Source organism: Mobula hypostoma, chromosome 5, assembly GCF_963921235.1.
Source record: "Mobula hypostoma chromosome 5, sMobHyp1.1, whole genome shotgun sequence".
Lineage (NCBI taxonomy): Eukaryota > Metazoa > Chordata > Chondrichthyes > Myliobatiformes > Myliobatidae > Mobula > Mobula hypostoma.
Window position 1 is genome coordinate 112,361,761 of NC_086101.1, and position 25,368 is coordinate 112,387,128.

General features: G+C 41.6%; 1 protein-coding gene across 3 annotated transcripts in view; it reads right to left on the reverse strand.

The window, feature by feature from the left end:
• The window catches only part of epoa (erythropoietin a), a 101,454-nt gene that overhangs the window by 50,696 nt on the left and 25,390 nt on the right, over nucleotides 1-25,368 (reverse strand). For 2 of the 3 annotated variants that reach the window (XM_063048781.1, XM_063048783.1), the window contains exon 1: nucleotides 14,295-14,425. The exons of the other annotated variant lie outside the window; for it this stretch is intronic. In XM_063048781.1, the coding sequence (XP_062904851.1) occupies nucleotides 14,295-14,373 (79 nt within the window). In that variant the 5' untranslated portion in view covers nucleotides 14,374-14,425. Of the gene's footprint in view, nucleotides 1-14,294; nucleotides 14,426-25,368 lie in introns of those variants that run through there. 3 annotated transcript variants of the gene reach the window in all.

Below are 25,368 nucleotides of genomic sequence, written 5' to 3' on the forward strand. Positions count from 1 at the left end.
ATTTGTTAACTTTGCAGCAGCAGTACATAGTAATACATGATAAATATAGAAAAAAACAACTCAATTACAGTAAGTGTACATATATATATTGAATAGTTAAATTAAGATAAGTAGTGCAAAAACAAAAATAAAAAAAAAGAGAGGTAGTGTTCATTGGTTCAATGTCCATTTAGAAATCTGATGGCAGAGGAAAAGGAGTTGTCCCTGAAGCATTGAATGACCATAAGACCATAAGATATAGGAGCAGAATTAGGCCATTTGGCCCATTGAGTCTGCTCTGCCATTTCATCACAGATGATCCAATTTTCCTCTCAGTCCCAATCTCCTGCCTTCTCCCTGTATCCCTTCAAGCCCTGACCAAACAAGAATATATCAATCTCTGCCTTAAGTATACATAAAGACTTGGCCTCCACATCTGCCTGTGGCAAAGGATTCTACAGATTCACCACTCTCTGGCTAAAGAAGTTCCTCCTCATCTCCATCTAAGGCTGTGTCCTCCTCATCTATTCTAAGGCTGTGTCCTCTGGTCTTAGATTCTCCCTCCATAGAAAACATCCTCTCCACATCCACTCTATTCATGCCTTTCATCATTTGATAGACTTCAATGAGGTCACTCCTCATTTTTCGGAATCCCAGTGAATACAGACCCAGAGCCATCAAGCGCTCTTCATATGACAAGCTGTTCAAATCTGGAATCATTATCTTCAGCCCTGGTGTATACACCATCTGGTCCAGATGGTTTATCTACCTTCAGACCTTTCAGTTTCCCAAGAACCTTCTCTCTGGTTATGGTAACTTCACACACTTCATGACTCCTGACACCTGGAACTTCCACCATACTACTAGTGTCTTCTGCATGAAGACTGTCACAAAACACTTATTCAGCTCGTTTTCCAGTGGTCCGATATCCACTCTCGCCTCTCTTTTATACTTCATGTATCTGAAGAAACTTTTGGCATACTCTTTAACATTATTGGCTGGTTTATTTTTGTACTCCATCTTTACCTTCTTAATAACTTTTTTAGTAGCCTTCTGTTGGTTTTTAAAAGCTTCCCAATCTTCTAACTTCCCATTAATTTTTACGTTATCATATGCCCTCTCTTTGGCTTTTATGTTGGCTTTGACGACTTTTGTTAGCCACGGTTGTGTCATCTTTCCTTTAGAATACTTCTTCCTCTTTGGGATGCATATATCCTATGCCTTCCGAATTGCTTCCAGAAATTCCAACCATTGCTACTCTGCCATCATCCCTACCAGCGTTCTCGTCCCCAGACAATTCTGGCCAACTCTGCACTCATGTCTCTGTAATTCCTTTACTCCACTGTAATACTAATACATCTGACTTTAGCTTCTCCTTCTCAAATTTCAGGATGAATTCGATCATGTGACGATTACTTTCCTAAGGGTTCCTTTACCTTAAGCTTTCTAATCAGTTCTGGTTCATTGCATAGCACCCAATCCAGAATATCCGATCCCCTGGTGGGCTCAACCACGAGTTGCTCTAAAAAGCCATCTCGTAGGCACCCTAGAAACTCCCCCTCCTGGAATCCAGCGCCAACCAGATTTCCCCAATCTACCTGCATACTGAAGTCCCCCACAACTATTGTAAAATTGCCCTTTTGGTATGCATTTTCTATCTCCTGCTGTAATTTGTAGGCCACATCCTTACTACTATTTGGGGGTCTGTATACAACTTCCATGAGGGTCTTTTTACCCTTGCAGTTCCTTAGCTCTATCCACAATGATTCAACACCTTCTGACCCTTTGTTAACTCTTTGTAATGATATCATTTTGTTTTTACCAACAGAGCAATACCACCTTCTCTGCCTTCCTGCCTGTCCTTTTGATACAATGTGTATCCTCGGACATTAAGCTCCCAACTATAATCTTCTTTCAGCCAAGATTCAGTAATGCCTACAACATCATACCTGTCAATCTGCAACTGTACTGCAAGTTCATCTACCTTATTCTGTATACTGCACAACCAACTTTTGATTCCTAACTTTGTCTAAAGTCTTACCAACATCTGCCTTCACAACCTCTCCACTAACTGTTCTGGCACTCTGGAACTCTAGTTTAAATCCCACTGTGCAGCATTAATAAACATTCCTGCTAAAATATAGTCCCACACCAGTTCAGGTGCAAACTGACCCATCTGTACTAGTCCCACCTTCCCTGGAAGAGAGCCCAATGATCCAAAAATCTTACACCCTTTCTCCTACACCAGCTCCTTAGCCATGTATTGGACAGTATAATCTTCCTAGTTCTGACCTCACTAGCACATGGCATGGATAACAATCCTGAAATCACAACCCTGGAGGTCCTGCCCTTTAACTTAGCACCTAATTCCCTGAACTGCCTATGAAAAACCTCATCACACATCCAACCTATGTCATTGGTATCTACATGGACCACAACTTCTGGCAGTTCAGCCTTCCACTTTAGAATGCTGAGGACTTGATCTGAGATATCCCAGGCTCTGGCACCCGGGAGGCAACATACCATCCAGGAATCTTGTTCTTGTCCATAGAACCTCCTGTCCATTCCACTAACTAACAAATCCCCAATCAACACAGCGTGCCTCTTCTCTCTCCTTCCCTTCTGAGTCACAGAGGCAGATTCAGTGTCAGAGACACAACCACTGTGACCTTCCTCTGTTAGGTCATCTCCCCCTGCCGAGAGTATCCCAAGTGATATACCTGCTGTTGAGGGAGATGGTCATGGGGTACTCTGCATTGGCTCCCTAGCCCCTTTCCCCCTCCTGACTGTCACCCAGTTTCCTGTGTCCTGCACCTTGGGTGTAACTACCTCTCTGTATGTTCTACCTATCAGCTCTTCAGCCACCCGAATGATCCAGGGTTCATCCAGTACCAACTCCAACTTCTTAACGCAGATCGTTAGAAGCTGCAACTGGATGCACTTCTCACAGTTGTAGTTGTCAGGGACACTGGGGGTCTCCCTGCCTTCCCACATTCAAGAGGAGCATTCAACTATCCTGCCTGGCATCTCTACTGTCCCAGCTGAGCATCTATAAAGAAGGGAAGGAAAAAAAAATTGAGCTTTTCTTTTCTTTTGCTTTCTCTGGCTGAAGTCTCTCTTCGCAGAAACCTCGAAGAACTAAAGCCTCAAGATCACCACTCTCACTCTGTGCACTCTGACGACAACCGCTACAACAATGCTGCGGTACTTGCCCCCGACTTCCTTTAATTTAGTCTTGCTAATCAATCCCAAACACCGAATGGTTGCCGGTCAAAGCTTTCTTTTCGCTGTAATGACCTGCTGCTGACTTTTGCACTCAGGCAGTGGACCTGATTGAAGTCCCCCATTCTCTTTTTTTTTGGCGTGTGCCTGCGTGCGTGCCAGTCTGTGCATGTGCATCCGTGTGTCCATGCGTGCGTCTGTGCATGCTTCCCTGATGATGGATTTTCTTCATGGCTTTTCAAAAGATGCAGAGTGAGAGAGAGAGACTGTGTGACCGCCACTCCTCACACAGACATTTTCGCAGTATTTTCCCTTTATTTTACGAGGTTGAGTTGCAATCTCGACACCCAACCCAGCACGGATAGAAAGCGTACTCGGGGGCGGACCAAACTAGTTTTGAACCTGGGAACCTCTGCTCTCGGGTCCAGCGCCGATGTCGTTGCACCACCAGCCGGCCCGAAGTCCCCCACTCTCAAAACTTCTGATGTCGTGATTGGCCGCTGGTCAAAGCTCTTTTTGAGTGTGCCTTCAGGCTCCTGTACCTCCTTCCTAATGGCAACAATGAGAAGAGGGCATGTCCTGGGTTGTGGATGTCCTTAATGATGGACACTGCCTTTCTGAGGCATCGCTCCTTGAAGATGTCTTGGATACTATGGAGGCTAATACCCATGTTGGAGCTGACTAATTTTGCCACTATCTGCAGTTTACTTCAATTCTGTGCAGTAGCCTCCACCCTACCCCACCCCACCGCCATATAAGACGGTGATGCGGCCAGTTAGAATGCCCTCTATGGTACATCTGTAGAAATTTTTGAATGTTTTAGGTGACAAACCAAATCTCCTCAAACTCTTAATGAAATATAGCCGGTATGTTGGAGGATGCAATTGTCAAAAGCATTGTATGAAGGCAGTGCATTATCTGGACTAGGGGCTTGCAGTGATTTTCTACATTTGTTGGTTGTCTGTCATGTCCAATAATGATGGGAAACCTGCTCAGGAGAGTTTTCAAAATGCAAAAGCTGTTGCACTCGGCCAATTCCATTCTCTAGCCCTCGGAAGTCCAGGTCCCCTGGTACGACCAATTATGCTCATTTACATCAAACACACGCAGTTACTCCCTCACTCACGCACACAGCTACTCCCTCACATGTGCGCATAGCCGCTCCCCCACACGCGCCCACAGCCGCTCCCTCCTTGACAGGTTTATTATTAATATTTGTATATTAAATAGTTGGATTAAAATAGGTGCAAAAACATAAATAATTTTTTAAAATGTGAGGTAGTGTTTGTGGGTTCAATGTCCATTTAAGAATCAGATAGCAGAGGGGAAGAGACTGTTCCTGAATTGCTGAGTGTGTGCCTTCAGGATTCTGCACCTCCTTCCTGATGGTAACAGTGAGAAAAGGGCTTGCCCTGGGTGATGGAGGTCCTTAATTATGGATGCCGCCTTTCTGAGGCACCACTCCTTGAAGACGTCTTTGGTACCCAAGATGGAGCTGACTAATTTTACAACTTTCTGTAGCTTCTTTCAGTCTTGTCAGTAGCCCCCCAACCCCCACCCCCATACCAGGCAGAGATGCAGCCTTTCAGAATGCTCTTCATGGTACATATATAGAAATTTTTGTGTGTTTTACGTGACAAGCCAAATTTCTTCAAACTCCTAATGAAATATAGCTGCTGCTTTGCCTTCTTTATAGCTACATCGATATGTTGGGACCAGGTTAGGTCCTCAGAGATATTGACACTCAGGAGCTTGAAATTGCTCACTCTCTCCACTTTTGATCCCTCTAGGAACACTGGTTTGTGTTCCCTCGTCTTACCCTTTCTGAAGTCCATAATCCTCTCTGCTAAATGTTCACCCTATTCACCATTACTCATTATTACTTCTGTATGAACAATGTACACCTTATTTACATCTTTCCTGAGGTAGATGACCAAAACTACACACAATATTCCAAATTAGGCCTCAAAGTCTTATACAGCTTCAATAGAACATCCAATATCCTGCACTCAATACATTGATTTATGAAGGTCAATGTGCCAAAAGCTTTCTTTCTGACCCATCTACATTTCAATGAATTATAGATCTGTATTCCTAGATCCCTTTGTTTTACCACACTCCTCAGTGCCTTACTGAGAAGTGTGGTAAAACAAACTGTCTCACTGTGTAAGACCTACCCTGGTTGGTCCTATTGAAGTGCTCACCTCACACTTATCTGCATTAAATTCCATCTGACATTTTTCAGCCCATTTTTTCATCTGGTCCAGATCCTGCTGCAAACCATGATAGCTTTCCTCACCGTCCGCTACACCCAAAATCTTGTTGCCATCGGCAAATTTACTGATCGAGTTAACTACATTATCATCCAGATCATTTATATAGATGACATACAACAACAGACACAGCACCAATCCCTGCAGCACTCCACTAGTCACAGGCCTCAGTCAGAGAGACAACCATTTACTATCATTCTCTGGTTTCTCACACAAAGCTAATGTCTAATCCAATTTACTATCTCATTGCAAATGCCAAGGGACTGAACGTTAGCTAAGTTTTTTCAACAGCACTGCATCTCCAAAACCCTTGAGCACCAACTTCTCTTTCAGGATGCACACTGCCTGGATTTGGAAATATATTGCTGTTTCCTCATTGTTGCCTGGTCTAAATGATGGAACTCCTTATCCACCACACTGTAGGAATACCTTCTCCAGAACAACAATGGTTCAAAGTTCAATATTCAAACTCAAAGTAAATTTATTGTCAAAGTACATATTTGTTACCATATACTGCCCTGCAATTCATTTTCTTGGAGGCATCTACTGGAAAAAAGAAATACAATAGAATTTTACAAAAAAAAACTATGCATAACAAAGACTGACAAACATCAATGTGCAAAAGAAGACAAAAATAATACTGAGAACATGAGTTGTAAAGAGCCCTTGAAAGTGAGTCTGTAGGTCATAGAATCAGTAGAGTAGTGGTGATTGAAGTTATCTATGTTGGTTCAGGAGCTTGATGGTCGCAGGGTAATGAGAGGGAAGAGGATCCAGAGGAGTTCTGAGTTCAAAGTTAAGGTAAAGCTCAAAGTATATTTATTATTGAAATACGTACATTTTATATAACCTTGAGATTCATCTCCTTACAGGCAACCACAAAACAAAGAACCCATTAAAAATAAAAGGAGACCATCAAACATCCAGTGTACAGAGAGAGAAAAAACAAATTGTGCAAACAATAAAAGCAAGCAAACAGCATTCAGAACTAAAGTTCGCAAAGCCAGGCATCACTGCAGCTGATCCAGAAGTCCACTAGGTGCAAGCCACAGCTTTGCTAGAATGATCCCAGAAAAGAAAGGATTAATGTACAAGGAGCAATTGATGGCTCTGGGCACTGTAGTCATTGAAGAATAAAGGGGGATTTTATTGAATATTAAAAGGCAGAGATCAGAGGTTCCTTTTTAATGCCATGGACCAATAATATTAAGTGAGGAGTCTGTGGAGCCCAAGTTGGGAACCCCAGGTCTAGATAGAAAGGGTGTTTCAAATAATGGGAGTATCTAGGACCAGAGGGCACAGACATTGAGAAAAAGAATGTCCCTTTAGGACAAAGATAAGGAGGAATTTTTTAGCCAGAGGGTGGTGAATCTGTGGAATTCATGTTATTGGGTATATTTAAAATGGAGTTTGATAGGTATTTGATCAATAGGGGCATCAAAGGTTATGAGGAGGTTGAGAAGGAAATAAATCAGCCATAATCGAATGGCACAGCAGACTCGATGGGCCAAATGGTCTAATTCTAACTGTTCCTGAACCTGGTGGTGTGAGACTTAAGGCTTCCGTACCTCTAGCTCGATGGTGGTAGCGAGAAGAGGCATGGCCTAGATGGTGGGGGGGTCTTTCATAAAGGCAGCTGCTTTCTTGTGGCAGCTCTCCTTCTTAATGTGTTCAGTGGTGGGGGAGGGCTTCAAGCTGATGGTACATTAATGACTTCCTAAAAGCAGTAAGGAATGACTTAGCATGATTGTCAAAACATCAAGTCTAGGCCCCAAGGCCAGGAACCGTATTTCTCAATCTGACTGACTCCTGAGTCCTCCTTTAAAATGCTCTTGCAAAATGCTTAACCCAGGGTCCATGAACCCCTTGGGGAGGTCCATGCATTGACTCCAATCCAGGGAGTCTGTAAATTTGGATGGGGAAAAATTACTTCTTTATTTTCACTAACTGAAATTTTGCATTTCCGTCATGGGCACTAGACTCCATAGTGTTTGAGACATTTTCAAGGAGAAATGCCTCAAAAAGGGGACGTTCATCATTAGGACCCCCATCACCCAGGACATGTCCTCCTCTTATTGCTACCATCAGGGAGGAGGTACAGGAGCCTGAAGGCACACAATCAATGATTCAGGAACAGCTTCTTCCTCTCTGCCATTGGATTTCTGAATGGACATTGAACCCATGAACACTACCTCAATAGTCTTTATTCCTAATTGTTGCACTGTTTATTTAATTTAGCTATTTTATTTATACATATACTGTTCTTACTGCTTTTTTCTCTATCATTATTTATTGCATTGTACTGCTGCCACAGTGTTAACAAATTTCACGGCATATTCCGGTGATTCTGATTCCGGAATGATGAATGTAGACGACAAACCACAGTAGTATTAGCAGTACCTGTCGCTTTGTCACAATAGAAATCACAGATATTTTCATATCACATTACTGTTTAATGTTCTTACTCAAGCTGAGCACCAACGGCATTCACACTGATATGCCTTAAAAATAAATTTAATTTTAAACTTGCCTATATTTTAAATGTATAGTTCCGTTATTTAATGAACTAATAAAGAAGCACATATATTACTATATCACAATTTGTTTTAATATTTTGATAACTGTATTTCTATATAATCGGTTTCTTTCGTAACCCTATGTATTTTATTTTATATATTTAAATACAGTTTTAAAGGGGTCCACAGGCTTCACCGGATTGACAAAGGGATCCATGATACAACAAAGGTTAAGAACCCCTGGCTGAAACCAAATTTTTGGTCATATATATATGGTTACTTTAACATTGTTTGTCTGATTATGCTCCAGGGAAATTTTGCCATTACAGGCGATATATAGTCTACGTTGATACCATTGAGCTGCCTGACAATTCTATTTTACACAGTGAAGCTGAGATAGAGAGGGAAGGTCATGCCTCCCAATAACTCGGCAAATTTATCCTGTAGCCAGAACGTGCACTACAATGAGCCTTAACAATCTCGCAGTTAGAAATATAACCAGGATATATTCATCTCATCTGCTGTTCAGATGGGTGGTCTTGCCTGAGGCACATAGTTGTGGGATTAAATCCCAGTTCAGTGCTTAAAATCTAAATTCCAGGCTGGTACTTCTGGAGGCAGTACTAAGGAATTACTGGACAGAATTAGAATTAAGTTTAATACTGTATCACTTAATATCAGTGTGGGCATGTGGCCAAGTGGTTAAGGCATTCATCTAGTGATCTGAAGGTTGCTAGTTTGAGCCTCAGCTGTGGCAGCGTGTTTGTGTCCTTGAGCAAGGCACTTAAACACACGTTGCTCTAGTGTCTGTGCGAGGAGTAGCACCCCACACAGACATCCAATCTGTGCCTTGTAAGGCATGAAAATGCCCGACGCAGGCCTCTCATGGTCTGAGTCGACGTTCCCTCCCTCCCTTAGTATCACCCACATATATCAGAAATTTGTTGTCTTTGCAGCAGCAGTACAATGCAATACATAATAATGGAAAAAAACTGTGAATTATCATACATATAAAATAATTAAATTAAATAATTGGTGCAAAAATAGAAATAAAAATATAGTGAAGTATTGTTCACAGGTTCAAAGTAATTAGAAATCGGATGGCAGAGGGGAAGAAGCTGTTCCTGAATCACTAAGTGTGTGATTTCAGGCTTCTGTACCTCCTCCCTGATGGTGATAATGAGAAAAGGGAAAAGGGTCCTTAATGATGGATGCTTTCTTTTTGAGGCATCGCTCCTTGAAGATGTCCTGGATGCTACGGAGGCTAGTGCCCATGCTGGAGCTAAACTTATAAATCTCTGCAGTTTACTTCGATTCGACTGTCGGAAGTGGCAGCTTTTAGGTGTTATGTTGAATCAAAGCCCTGTCTGGTTCCTTTGTGTACCATCTCACAACTTCAATAAGGGCTCTTCCCTGTGTATGAACCACTATTTTTCCCTCTACTGACAACATAAAGTATTTTCTTTTATTACTGCACTCCATTTTATTCTGACAGCTTTTGTCCATCAGTTTGCTGCATGGTTTTCAATATTAATCATTTTCAACAGCTATGTGTCAGAGGTAATGGCATTGTTTAAAAATGGCTTAGGACATCCTGAGGGTATGCAATCCTTCATAGAAATGCAAACCTTTCCTTTTGTTTGTCACTCCCTGCATGAAACATCATGGTTTTGCTGTTACTTCCATTGGTATCAGTTACACGATCAAAAACAGAAACAGGTTTATCACTGGCATATGTTGTGAAAATTGTTATGTGGCAGCAGTATATTGCAATGCAAAATAATAAAAACTGTAAATTACAGTATGTATAGTAAACCTGATTCTGATCTTGTGATTGATACCAATGGAAGTAACGTATATATAATTCAGACCAGGTGTAAAGCAGAGCAGGGTAGTACAGATAACACACATATAACTCACAACAATTTAGAAAAGTAAGAATTAAAACTACAAATGAATGATGCATAAATAAACAAAATAAAGTCCACAAATTAAATATTGAGGCTCCTGTAACTTCTCCCTGATGGTATCAATAATAGATTTTGAATGTTAGACCTACCAATCTCTTCAGGTTCATATAGCACTGTGCAAAACTCTTAGGCACACATGTACAGCTGGGGAGCCTAAGTGCTTTGCACAGCACTGTAGTAATTTTATGTATTGCACCGTACTGCTTCCACACAAAGAAAAACAAATGTCATGTGAGTGATGATAAACCTGATTCTGATATGAGTCTGTATTGCGAACTGAGGGTGGGAAGGGGGCAGGGAGAGGGGAATCATGGTTGGAAAAATGGGAGGGGAGAGGGGAGGGAGCAGGAAGCACCAGAGAGACAATCCATAATGATTATTAAACCAATTATTTGGAATCAATAACCTTGCCTGATATTTCAGGGCTGGGTGTGCCTGCACCCATCTCATCCCCTGTCCCTGGCACTCCTTCTCTGCCACCAGTACCACACCCCTCCAGCGGTGCTCCACCCTCACTATTCCCAACACCCTCTGGGTCCACCAGATATATATCAAAGGGTAGATGTCAGACTAAGAGTGGTTCACTGAACCTCCAGGTTCGGGGGTAACAACCCTGACTGGTCAAAAAAAAGTTATTACAGAAACAGCAAGGAAAACACCTCCATTGCTGCCTTAAGTGTCAGTGGCATAGGGGCAGTAAGTAAGTTCCATGGAGAAAAATAATGAATAACCATAAATTATACAAAGGGAAAACTATTAAATTCAGAGGTGAAGACTTGGCTCGGCTATATCCTGGTCCTTGACTTCACCAAACACTGCATCCCTGTCTCTGAATTTACTTGCATATAATGTAGAGAAACAGCAAAGAACCATTATTGAACAAATTCAAACACAGCTACATAAGGGAGATACTAAAGGTTTAGAAAACGAGGAAGAATTTAAAGAGCACCTGAATGAAAGGAACCAACAAGAAGACCACAACCTTATTGTTGTGTTTGGAGGCTTGCGTGTCTCAATGACCTGGCGAGCAATAGTGGCTGGAGTCAGTGCCTTGTGCTTTGACTCTTGGTAGGGTCATCCATGCCAAATAGGTCAAAGGGTAGAGGACAGACTAAAAGTGGTCCACTTGTCCTCCAGGTTTGGGGGTTCAGTTCAGGGCTACAACCCTGACTGGGTCAAAAAGAAATCGTTATGGAAACAGCAATGAAGAATCCTTCTATATCTGTGTGCAACTAAGGACAGACAGAGATGGAGGACCTTCACTTCTGCCCTTAACACCAGTGGCATAATGGGTAGTAAATAGGTAAGAATTAAAGGAAGTGCGGTAATGAGGCAGACCAGTTGTGGACGACCTATGGGTATGACTGAATCAGTTCAGATTCGGAGGAGAAGGTATCCCAGAAAGATAAAAGACTAGAAGAAACTACATAGTTACTAAGCTTTAATGGCAAGAAATAGTACTTCACCAATTTCCAATTTACCAAGCAACTACTGGCAGATTCACAATTTCCATTGTAATTATAATAAGTACTGTATTGATCCTGAGTGGGGAATTCTTTTGTTGCAGCAACAACTTTACAAACACACTTAGCAGTGTGAAGACTTTAATAATAATTATGTACAGAATAATAATATTCACAATAATATACAATAATGTGCAAGAATAATGTACAAAATAATAAAGCAGAGACTATTGTACTGTGATGTATGTTCTCCTATCGCACAGAGATGAACTGTTGCATATGCTTAATGCATCTGGTAGGAGAGATTTTCTGTAACGATCCTTGTGACAGCAGAGCTGAATGAGTCTGTTCGAAAGGGTGCTCCATGGCTTATTCAGTAGGTCGTGGAGAGGATGTACCTGATTGTCCATAATGGATAACAGTTTGTTTAGCGACCTCCTCTCCACCACTAACTCAAAAGAGTCCGTATTGTAGCCAAGGATGGGTCCAGCCTTCTTGACTTTATTTAGTCTTTGTGCATCACAAGCACTGATGCTGCTCCCCCATTGTAAAGCAGAAAAGAAGACTGCACTCGCAGACTGGTAAAAGATCTTCAATATCCTGCTGCATACATTGAAGGATCACAGCTTCCTTAGAAAATAGAGTCTGCTCATCCCCTTCTTATAAACAGCTTTGTTGTTGGTTTTCCAGTCAAGTCTGTTGTCGAGGTGAACACCCAAGTATTTGTACTCCTCCATCACCGCAACTTCTTCTCCCACAATATATACAAGACTCATCACAGCCCTCTTCCTCCTAAAATCAATCACCATCTCCCTGGTTTTGGCCACATTCAGGAGCAGGTGATACCTAATGCACCACTCCACAAACTTGTCTACCAGTCCTCTGTACTCTGACTCCTGATCATCTCTGAGACTCTCAACCACTGCAAAGTCATCAGAGAATTTCTACAAGACTCAGAGTTGTACTGGAAGTCTGTGGTGTACAGTGTGAACAGAAACAGAGACAGGACATTCCCTTGTGGTGTTCCAGTGCCACTCACCACCACCTCAGACAGAGAACTACCCAGCCATACAAACTGGGGTCTATCTGTTAGATTTCAGTAATCCAGGAGATAGTGGGACTTGTCTACGCTCATCCTTTGCAGCTTCTCGCTCAAAAGAAATGGCTGAATTAACCAAGTGTATGTTACTTTACTGACACAATGGCTCAAGTACACTCAGTGGCCACTTTATTAGGTACACTTGTAAGCCTGTTCGTTAATGCAATTCTTTATTAGCTAATTATGTGTCAGCAACTCAATGCATAAGTTCATGCAGACATGATCAAGGGGTTCAGTTGTTGTTCAGACCAAACATCAAGATGAGGAAGAAATGTGATCCAAATGACTTTGACTGTGCAATGATTGTTGGTGTCAGATGGGGTGGTTTTTGTATCTCAGAAACTGCTGATCTCCTGGGCTTTTCATGCACAACAGTCTCTAGAACTTACAGAGAATGGTGCAAAAAACAAATCCAGGAAGCAGCAGTTCTGTGGATGAAAATACCTTGTTAATGAGGGATGCCAGGCTGGTTCAAGCTGACATGAAGGTGTCAGTAACCCAAATAACCATGTGCTACAACAGTGGTGTGAGGAAGACCATCTCTGAACGCATAACATATCCAACCTTGAAGTGGATGGGTGGGCTACAGCAGCAGAAGACCACAAACATACACTCAGTGGCCACTTTATTAGGTACAGGAGGTACCTAATAAAGTGGCCACTGACCGTACATTCGAAAAATGTTTTCTGATATCTTGATCATCATCATTCAAGTACAAATTAACTGATCACTCATCTCATTTGATGTTTGTGGGTGCGATATGCACTTCTGGGGATGTGAAATCAAAAATTCATTACTTGAGAAATGTTTTGGCATGTTCTGAAGGAGTTAACTATACAAGAAATGTGGATTTTTAGGTCATGCCTGGGGTCACCTTGCCCATCTCCCACAAGAGGACAGCGGGTGCTCTGCAGGTGCCAAGCATTATAAACTGATGTGCCCTTCTCAGACTGATTGTAAAACTCAATGTCACTGGGGGAGAGCTCACTTGGTTAGCATCACCAGGACAAAGAGGTCCATGTAACAGCTTGCCAAATCAACACCATTGATTACACTTCAGGAAATATTAATGGCCTCAATGATAATTTTATAACGGTCCACCCCTCCTTCACTTTCCAGACAGTCCTCGCTGTTCTGGCACCTACACATTAGTTTGTCAAACGAAAAGGGCAGTCTAAATATAAATTGTTATCGTCACAATTGGCAGGTTTGCTCGGTGCACCAGACCAATATTAGATGGTTCCCTACACTTCAAATAATACTCCACTGGCCATCCGTGGCACAATATAATTATACTTCTCTTGTATTTACGATTTGCTTTAAAAAAGTTTTTTTTAAATTTAGAATTCGATTCCAACAATGTAAGCAAAGGCTTTCTCACACACAACTCCCGGTTTAGTTCGTGCTCCACGACATAAATCAGTGTTAAATCACAAACACGAGTAAATATGCAGATGCTGGAAAACCAAAACAACAGACGCAAAATGCTGGAGGAACTCAGCAGGTCAGGCAGCATCTATGAAAAACAGTAAACAGTCGACGTTTCGGGCCGAGACCCTTCTTCAGAAATGTTTACCCTTTTCCATAGATGCTGCCTGACCTGCTGAGTTCCTCCAGAAAGCAGTTTCCGAGCACGAGTTTGGGTGCGTGGACAGGTTGGGGGCAGTGCATGCTGCAATCAAGGTGGACAATCGATTTAGTAAATAACAGATTGCATTTGGCGCCTATCGTTATCGAGAGTCTGTGCGAAGCTCTAATTTGAAACCACTTACCCGGTATCCCCATATCCAAATCTTCATAGTCCTCTTCAGTCACATTTCTTGAACTTTCATGTGTTAATCTATTTCCCATTGGGTAATATTGAACGTTGAAAAGGAGAAATAGATAGACAAATTTTGTCTCGGTTTACATCCAATTCACGGAAAATAATTGGACCGTTTCCCCTTCCAGATTGGTCAACCAAGTCACAGTACAGCAGAGGTTCTCCCGTGGTTTAAGAAGCGATAGGGGGCAAGATAGAGGAGTCGTCGGGTCGTTTCTGCTCCACCTCTCTTACTCCCTCCTCCCAGCAGAGCTGCCGTCGCAGTGTTACTCCAGATCAACGGCGGCGGGGTAGACAGGATGGGGCAATGCTCTCCCACCGCGTCGGCGCTCCAAGAAGCGGAGATTTAATGCGCGGAAGCGGAGATTTCCTTCGGAAATCCGAGCGCTGCTTTTTGAGTCGCCAAACTCATCAACCACGCAACTTGGCGCACGTTTCTCCCCGGTCACACAAAGCGCATGTGTCTGGAACAGACAATTTGGATGTAAGTCTCTACATCAGTGTTTATAACTATCTTTCTTTCTGTAGGGCAAATTTAATGAGTGGTGGCGGGAGTGACTGTTTTAAAAGATTTGTTTGATGGATAATAGCTGTCAGAGCAAAATATTTTTATTTAATGATAACTGGTTTGCAAGTTTTATTGTGTGAGTAGCAGCAGCTCAAATGAATGCACAAATCCAGTCCGCATTTGAGCACTCCTCCAAAAACTGCTGAAATCCCCAGGGCCCCAGAGTTGTAAAATTAATCAGCTCTATCATGGGCACCAGTGTCCGTAGTATCCAAGAGATCATGGAGCGATCCCTCCAGAAAGAAGCCTCCATCATTACGGACCCCTCACCCATGGCATACCCTCCTCTCATTGGTACCATCTGGAAGGAGGTACAAAGCCTGAAGGCACACACTCTGTGGTTCAGGAACAGCTTCTTCCCCGTCCGATTTCCAAATGGGCATTGAGCCCATGAACGCTACCTCACTACTTCCTTACTTCTGTTTTTGCACTAGTTATTTTAATTTAACTATTTAATATACACATTTATACTGTAATTCAGTTCTTTTCTATATTTATCATGTATTGCATTGTACTGCTGCCACAAAGTTAACAAATTTTACAACATATACTGGTGATATTAAGCCTGTTTCTAATTCTGACCTCTTTTCAAATTCTGGCTCATTGCTAAGCCCTCTTGTAGATATTGACAATCGCTTGCCCCCTAGAAATGAAGGCTGAACTTCCCAGCGCAGGGCTGGTTAAGTGGCGTCGTTCAGCAGCGCTGTTTGCGGGAGCATCTTAATGCATACATTGTTTTTTCTATCTTTCCTTCATATTAACAATGCCGAAACCTTTTCTTTTCACGAAGGATGCACTCTCGCCCTGCTCATGAACCGTTTGTCCCACTCCCATCCGGGAGGAGGCTGGGCAGCATTCACACCAGGACCATCAAACTCAAAAACAGTTAGTTCGGCAAGTGGTCGAACTGATCAACACCTCCACCCACTAACCTACCACCAGCACGTTTATCATTTCCTTTCAGAGTCACCTTCTGTACAGATACTCCTGTACTTAGCATCACTTCATGTACATACAATAAGTCTATATAAACTAATCTTATATATTTATACCTGTGTTTTTATTGTGTTCTTTATGCTTGTTGTGTTTTTATGCTGCACCTGATCAGGAAGAGCAATCATTTTGTTCTCCTTTACACCGGTGTACTGAAGAATGACAACAAACAATCCTGAATCTTGAAAAAAGTAAACATGAGGAATTCTGCAGATGCTGGAAATTCAAGCAACACACAACAAAGTTGCTGGTGAACGCAGCAGGCCAGGCAGCATCTCTAGGAAGAGGTACAGTCGATGTTTCGGGCCGAGACCCTTCATCAGGACTGAATTAGTCCTGACGAGTCCTGACAAAGGGTCTCTGCCTGAAACGTTGACTGTACCTCTTCCTAGAGATGCTGCCTGGCCTGCTGCGTTCACCAGCAACTCTGATGTGTGTTTCTTGAAAAAAGTACTTCATTGTTCTTTGCGGTGGGCTGAAAAGGATGTGGACAATATTTTTTTCCTTCTACTGATACTTCTCAGTACTTTTGCAAACACTGGGACAATTCAGAACCCCATGCAAACTCTGACAAACTTATCAGAACTTGAGCAAATAGTTTGGCTTCCTTGCATATACTGGCCCATGTAAATAGACCCTTTGAAAATGCTGACAAACTTCTTAAACCTACCTTTGCTGTTTTTCTCACACTCCCTAACTCTCTTGCAAATCCTGGCACTCTGCCCCAATTGCCTTACAATTCCTCACATATGCCCCAGACCCCTTCCAAATATTGGAGCAGTCCACAATCCTGTTGCAAACAATGGCACACTTTCAAACACCTTGCAATAGGAACAGATTTACAAGCAGTTTGCAAACATTGAAACATTGCCTATGTGCCTGGCAAATTTTAACATACATTCACAGGGACCTCCTGCAAATACTGGCTCACACTTTCAATTAATATCTTCATGCAAACCTCTCTTGTACATTCCTGGTAAATGTGTTGTTCTTTTAAAATCTTCGTGTCCCTGTGGATATTGACAGACTTTCAGAATAATTTGGTCAAACTGTGTCAGCCAAGTACAATGTACCCTTGAGTTATGGCAGTCCAGTTAACAAAAAATTGGCCTTATGGAATTTAAAATACACCGCCAAAGAAACTGAGATACAGAATAAATAATTGTTCTTAAGGAAAACATGCAAGGGGAAATAAACAGTAAATGAAACACAAGGTGAAAGAAACAGTTATTGACAAGGGTTTGTCAGATTCAGAATCAGGTTTAATATCATCAGTATATGTCATGAAATGTGTTAACTTTGAAGCAGCAGTACAATGCAATGCATAATTATAGAGAAGAATAACTGAGTTACAGTACAAATATATATTGAATAGTTAAATTAAATAAGTAGTGCAAAAAACTAGAAATAAAAAAGTAGTGAGGTAGCGTTCATGGGTTCCAAGTTCATTCAGTAATCAGATGGCAGAGGGGAAGAAGCTACCCCTGGATCGCTGAGTGTCTGCCTTCAGACTCCTGCACCTCCTTCCTGATGGTAGCAATGAGAAGATGGGGTCCTTAATGATGGACACCACCTTTTTGAGGCATCTCTCCTTGAAGATGGCTTGGTTACTATGGAGACAAGAGGATGCCGTCCAAGTTGCATGCCATCTTGGACAATGTCTCCCATCCACTACATAATGTATTGGTTGGGCACAGGAGTACATTCAGCCAGAGACTCATTCCACCGAGATGCAACACAGAGCGTCATAGGAAGTCATTCCTGCCTGTGGCCATCAAACTTTACAACTCCTCCCTTGGAAGGTCAGACACCCTGAGCCAATAGGCTGGTCCTGGACTTATTTCCTGGCATAATTTGCATATTACTATTTAAATATTTATGGTTTTATTACTATTTAATTATTTATGGTGCAACTGTAACGAAAACCAATTTCCCCTGGGATCAATAAAGTATGACTATGACTTATGACTATGCTCATGATGGAGCTGACTAAACTTACAACTCCCTGCAGCTTACTTCAATCCTGTGTTACAGAAAATCACAATACAGTTGGTTTTCCAGTACAAGCCCTCCATAATGTAGGGGCGAATTGTTCTATTTATTAACGTTTAGAAGCTTTACATGGTGAGCTGATGAATGTTCATTTTGAGGGAGGAAGGTCAGAGAGAAAAAAAAATGCTCCAACCTGCCTCCTATATACCAGAATCTACATCTATATCGTTATTGCAACTGTTTATATAGATGCCTTCCATTTATGGGATATGGTATTTTCTCTGTTCATTCAAAGCAGCAGGAGGGTCCAGGCAGAATCCAGCAAAATGGACAGTTTCAGTATGATTTTATACCATTTACATCTTCTTATATACAAGTTGTCCATTTATCTTTATTTTGAGGCCTCCATCGGTCAGGGTTGACCATGGATGCTGCGTCCTATCAGTCTAGATACGCAATCCAGGGCAATACAATATGGAGAGCAAGCTGTTGCCCATGTAGCAAGCTCCCCCTCTCCACACATCTGATGAATCCAAAGAAATGGCAGAGACCGATATAGTTTGGCACCAGCAGTATCACAGGAGTTGTCAGTCAACATTGAACTCAATGTCGAGACTCCAGCTATGGATTTTTCCTTTGGGACTTACTCCTGAAGCCTTTCCCATGAGTGGTACAGCTGCAAGCAGTGGAGGTTTGAGATCAGAGTTTTCCTTCTCCTAGATGAGCTGTTGACCATGGCTGATGAGCCCCAGCTACTCAGTGACTGGCATTTGCCCCTTCTCCTGTCAGTAGAAATGGTTCCGCCGGGGTTAGTAGCTAAGTCATAAGTGAAGGCCAGGAACTGGACTTGGTTGTCAGAGGATATTTGAGGTGCACACCTTTGGGAGCATTTAATAGGTAGTGGGAGCTTGTTCCCATTACTGCCCTTGGCTATAACAACCTTAAGGAACCATTTATCTTTATACTACTTCGAGATTCCTTAAGAACTTCCTGAGGATAAATCTGCATGATTTTGTCGTACTACTTAAGAACCATAATTGTTATTGCACTTTGCATCAGTGACGAATATTTGCTCTCAAGACAAACAACAAGTCAGCCAGCATTTTGCACAAAGAACCCTCTCAACTTGTTCACCTGAACATCTATGGAATGTTCACTTTACTCAGATTTCCAGAATTTGCAGTACTTTCCTTCTGCAGAAGGTGTTGCTGCTGGTATGAGATTAATTCTACACCACAATGAATTAGCACCTTCAGTCCTTTATACTCTGTGATCAACAGCAAACAGTCATTAGAAACATACACCAGAAGCGGACCCTTGGGCCCACTGTGATCATAACATCAAAAGACAAAGAAGCAGTTTCGGCCATTTGGCCCATCCAGTCTGCTCCTCCATTTGATCATGGCTGATTTATTTTCCCCTCCGCACCCGATTCTCCTGCCTTCCCCCCTTAACCTATGACACTTACATATCAAGAACATATCAACCTCCATAGGCATCTGTGGCAATGAATTCAACAGATTCACCACCCTCTGGCTAAAGAGATTCCTCCTCAGGGACATCCTTGTATACTGAGGCTGCACCCTCTGGTTGTAGGCTGTCCCACAATTGGAAACACCTCCACTTTATATAACCGTGCACCAAGCTAACTAATGCACTTATCTCTAATAGTCCTGTTTAAAGTTCAAAATAAATGTATTATTAAAGTGCATATATATCATGCTGGAATTGATTTTCTTGCGGGCCTACTCAATAAATCCATAATAGAATAATAACCAAAGCAGAATCAATGAAAGACCGCACCGACTGGGGTGTTCGACCAGTGTGTTAAGCACAACAAACTGTGCAAACACAAGGAGAAATAAATAATATCAGAATCAGGTTTACTATCACCGGCATGTGATGTGAAACTTGTTAACTTAGCAGCAGCAGTTCAATGCAATACACAATCTAGCAGAGAAAAAATAATAATAACAATAAATAAAATGAGAAAAAAAGTAAATTAATTACGGTATACGTATATTGAATAGATTTTAAAATGTTCAAAAACAGAAATACTGTATATTAAAAAAAAGTGAGGTAGTGTCCAAAGATTCAATGTCCATTTAGGAATTGGATGGCAGAGGGGAAGAAGCTGTTCCTGAATTGCTGAGTGTGTGCCTTCAGGCTTTTGTATCTCCTACCTGATGGTAACAGTGAGAAAAGGGCATGCCCTGGGTGCTGGAGGTCCTTAATAATGGATGGTGCCTTTCTGAGACACCACTCCCTGAAGATGTCCTGGGTACTTTGTAGGCTAGTATCCAAGATGGAGCTGACTAAATTTACAACCTTCAGCAGCTTCTTTCGGTCCTGTGCAGTAGTCCCTCCATACCAGACAGTGATGCAGCCTGTCAGAATGCTCTCCACGGTACAACTATAGAAGCTTTTGAGTGTATTTGTTGTCATGCCAAATCTCTTCAAACTCCTAATAAAGTATAGCTACTGTCTTGCCTTCTTTATAACTACATCGATATGTTGGGACCAGGTTAGATTCTCAGAGATCTTGACACTGAGGAACTTGAAACTGCTCACTCTCTCCACTTCTTATCCCTCTATGAGGATTGATATGTGTTCCTTCGTCTTACCCTTCCAGAAGTCCACAATCATCTCTTCCATCTTACTGACGTTGAGTGCCAGGTTGTTGCTGTGACACCACTCCACTAATTGGCATATCTTACTCCTGTACGCCCTCTCGTCACCACCTGAGATCCTATCAACAATGGTCGTATCGTTAGCAAATTTATAGATGGCATTTGAGCTATGCCTAGCCACACAGTCATGTGTATATAGAGAGTAGAGCAGTGTGCTAAGCACACACCTCTGAGATGCGCCAGTGTTGATCGTCAGCGAGGAGGATTTGTTATCACCAATCTGCACAGATTGTGGTCTTCTGGTTAGGAAGTTGAGGATCCAACTGCAGAAGGAGGTACAGAAGCCCAGGGTCTGTAACTTCTCAATCAGGATTGTAGGAATGATGGTATTAAATGCTGAGGTATAGTCGATAAACAGCATCCTGACATAGGTGTTTGTGTTGTCCAGGTGGTCTAAAGCTGTGTGGAGAGCCATTGTGATTGCATCTGCCATTGACCTATTGTGGTGATAGGCAAATTGCAATGGGTCCAGGTTCTCAGTCTAGTCATGACAAACCTCTCAAACCATTTCATCACTGTCGATGTGAGTGCTACCAGGTGATAGTCATTAAGGCAGCCCACATTATTCTTCTGAGGTACTGGTATAATTGTGCCTTTTTGAAGTAAGTGGTAACTTCCACCCATAGCAGTACGAGGTTGAAAATGTCCTTGAGTACTCCCGCTAGCTGGTTGGCACAGGTTTTCAGAGCCTTACCAGGTACTCCATCGGGACCTTCCGCCTTGCGAGGGTTCACTCTCTTTAAAGACAGCCTAACATCGACCTCTGAGACGGTGATCACGGGTTATCAGGTGGACCAGGGATCTTCACAGCTGTAGTTGTGTTCTCCCTTTCAAAGCGTGCATAGAAGGCGTTAGGTTCATCTGGTAGTGAAGCATTGCTGCCATTTATGTTATTGGGTTTTGCTTTGTTGGAAGTAATGTCTTGCAGACTGCCAGAGTTGCCGTGCATCTGATGTCGCCCCCAACCTCGTTCGAAATAGTCTCTTCGCCCTTGAAGTAGCCCTCCGCAAATCATACCTGGTTTTCTGGTACAGGCCTGGGTTGCCAGACTTGAATGCCACAGATCTAGCCTTCAGCAGACGACGTACCTCCTGGTTCATTCATGGTTTTTGGTTTGGGAATGTACAGTAAGTCTTCATGGGCACACACTCATTCATACAAGTTTTAATGAAGTTGGTAACAACTGCAGCATACTCATCCAGGTTCAAAGATGAATCCCTGACTATAGTCCAGTCCACCGATTCAATGCAGTCCAGTAGGCGTTCCTGTGTTTCCTTTGTTCATACCTTCTTGGTCCTCACTGCTGGTGCTGCAGTCTTCAGTCTCTGCCTATATTAAGGGAGTAGACGTACAGCTAGGTGATCAGACTTCCTGAAATGAGAGCGTGGAATAGCACAGTAGGCATCCTTGATGGTGGTTTAGCAATGGTCCAGTGTGTTGTTTCCTCTGGAATTGCAAGTGATCTGTTGATGGTAGTTGCTTAGTGATTTTTTCAGACTGGCCTGGTTAAAATCTCCTAATACAATGGTGAAGGCGTTAGGGTGCGCTGTTTCATGCATGTTGATCCCATTGCTCAGATCATCTAAAGCCTGCTTGGCATTGGACTGAGGTGGAATGTAAACTGCTACCAAAATGACCCTGGAGAACTCCCGTGGTAGGTAAAAAGGACGGCACTTTACTGCTAGATAGTCCAGGTCTGGTGAGCAGAATTGGGACAGCACTGATATGTTTGTGCACCAGGAAGAGTTGATCATGAGGCATACTCCTCATAAATAAGCAATAAATATAGAGAACATGAGATGAAGAGTCTATGAAAGTGAATAGGTTGCATGAACATTTCCTTTATTTGATCCATAATCTTATAATTATGGCAATTCACATGCTTATTTAGATGCTTTTTAAATATTGTAAGAACACATGCTCCCTCAGACAGTACATTCTCTGATCCTTCCTAAACCTCCTACCTCTCAACTTGTACTTATGCCCTCATGTTTTAGATACCTTAAGCATGGGAAGAAGATTCTCGCTATTATACTATACATCTCTGTCTATTGCCCATTATACCATTGGTGTTTAGAGCAGCAATGTTGGTCTTCCATCTCTGGCAGTGTTCAAGGCTTCCTTCATTGTGTCACTAGCTCGGTTTTCACTACTGTAAGTCATGCAAGTCCCAGTTGGAGACTCAGGAATACTGTCATTTTCAGATATAGAAGGATTCTTCATTGCTGTTTCCATAGCAAGTTTGTTTTACCAGTCAGGGTTGTTAGCCCTGAGTTGAACCCCCGAACCTGGAGGACTAGTGGACCACTCCTAGGAAACTTGCATAGCCTGAAAACTGCGTGGCACTTTAATTTTTTTTTAAAAATGCATACTATGAATAATTAGAATGACATTTGAAAGATCATATACTTTTGATTCCATTTATTAATTGAAGGGTATAATGAAATACAGTACGACAAAGAAAATCTATCACATTTCGTAAACATTTTTCTCGTGTGTCTTTATTACAAATCCATTGTCTATAAACATGTGTATGAGGTTCTTGTTGCCATTTTGCACGATTTTTTATTTGCATATTTGTGGTTGATATTTTTCTTTTAACGACTTCATTGGTTTTCTTTATTTTGTGGCTGTCTGGAGAAGACAAATCTCAGCGTTGTATACTGCACACATACTTTGATAACAAATTTACCTTGAACCTTGAAACCACAGTCATGCAAACAATTTTATAAAAACAAATTTTTATTCTGTTCTAACAATTTTTAATGAAATTAATCTTATTAGATTATGATTTCTTTGAAAGATTACTGACCAAAAAAGTCAGAATATAGAATGTTTCACATTGAACAAACACAAACCACAACTCACAATACAAGTAAACTATGCCAGACAGTCAAGACAACTGACAGGGAGAATTGCAAAAGTAACATGTTTTGATTAGATGGTGTCAGCGTTCTGTAGACCGGCGGTTTATTAAAATAAACTACCAACCCTTATTGTTACAATTTGTGACAGTGTTGTAACTTGAAACACTGACAGTGTAAATACATTGAAGCTCTAAAATGTTTCAAAGTAAAGGCTGTGGTACATTTTTACTTAGAAAATTTATGAATTATATTAATAAACATAACTAATTACTGGGTATTTCACAACTACATTAACATAGATTATATTAGCATATTTCAAAGTTATAATAACTTTATATAGAAGAAAATTTGAGCTGCGTGGCAATGTACGTGAGATCATTTCACTTACTGTGCAGCTGCGTACCTGCGCAGCTTAGAGGGGACAGTCACCTGTAGACACAAACTTACAATCAGAAAAGTAACTCTCCCCGAGGTAGCAAAAGCAATTTTTGTAGTAACATCATTTAATTTACCTACAGTTTTCCCTTTTATATATTTTAACACCTTGCTAACCTGTTGGAAGACCCAGTCTCTTACAGATGCTATTCCAGTGATTGAGATATTATTTTGTTTTCTGCAAAAGGTCAAAATACAAATTTACCAACTTAGTGGATGAAAGGAAATTAAAACTGAATTTTAAACATGATTAATAAATCTGCTTCTTGGGTGATTTAAGTAGAAGAAATCAAAGTTCAAAATAAATTTATTATCAAAGTACATGTACAACACTGAGACACATTTTCTTCTGGACAACAGTGGTGTCATCAGCAAACTCAAATGCGATTTGTTGCGTGTGAGATAGAAAAATTCATACGTATATACGGTTGAAGTCAGAAGTTTACATACACCTTAGCCAAATACATTTAAACTCAGTTTTTCACAATTCCTGACATTTAATCCTAGAAAACATTCCCTGTCTGTTAGGGTCACTACTTTATTTTAAGAATGTGAAATGTCAGAATAATAGTAGAGAGAATGATTTATTTCAGCTTTTATTTCTTTCATCACTTTCCCAGTGGGTCAGAAGTTTACATATGCTTTGTTAGTATTTGGTAGCATTGCCTTTAAATTGTTTAACTTGGGTCAAACGTTTTGGGTAGCCTTCCACAAGCTTCTCACAGTAAGTTGCTGGAATTTTGTTCCATTCCTCCAGACAGAACTGGTGTAACTGAGTCAGGTTTGTAGGCCTCCTTGCTCGCACACGCTTTTTCAGTTCTGCCCTCAAATTTTCTATTGCATTGAGGTCAGAAAATGACGTCAAATCTGGTTCATCCTTGGGAGCAATTTCCAAACACCTGACGGTACCACGTTAATCTGTACAAACAATAGTACGCAAATATAAATACCAGTAGTGATCCTAACTGATCTAAGACAGGGAATGTTTTCTAGGATTAAATGTCAGGAATTGTGAAAAACTGAGTTTAAATGTGTTTGGCTAAGGTGTATGTAAACTTCTGACTTCAACTGTACATACAATGAAGAGCATGGAAACAAGCCCTTCGGCCCAACTTGTCCATGCTGATATTGATGCTTATTTAAGCTAATCCCGTATCCCTGTATTTGGCCCACATGTCACTAAATCCTTCCTATCCATGTGCCTGTCCAATTTGTTTATATTTCATATTATCCTCTGTCTCTTCCTCTGGCAGCTCATCCAATATATAGCACCCACGGTCCTCTGTGTACAAATCTTACCCCTAGGCTCCTTGAAATTCACCCTCCCCATCTTAAACCTATGCCCTTGGAAAAGGGACTGTGACCAACTACCATATCTACGCCCTCCACTTTATAAATCTTCGTAAGAATGTAAGAGGGGATGACGCAGATCTCACGTAACTGTTTTCTAACATTAGCGCTGTTATCAACAGAATGTGA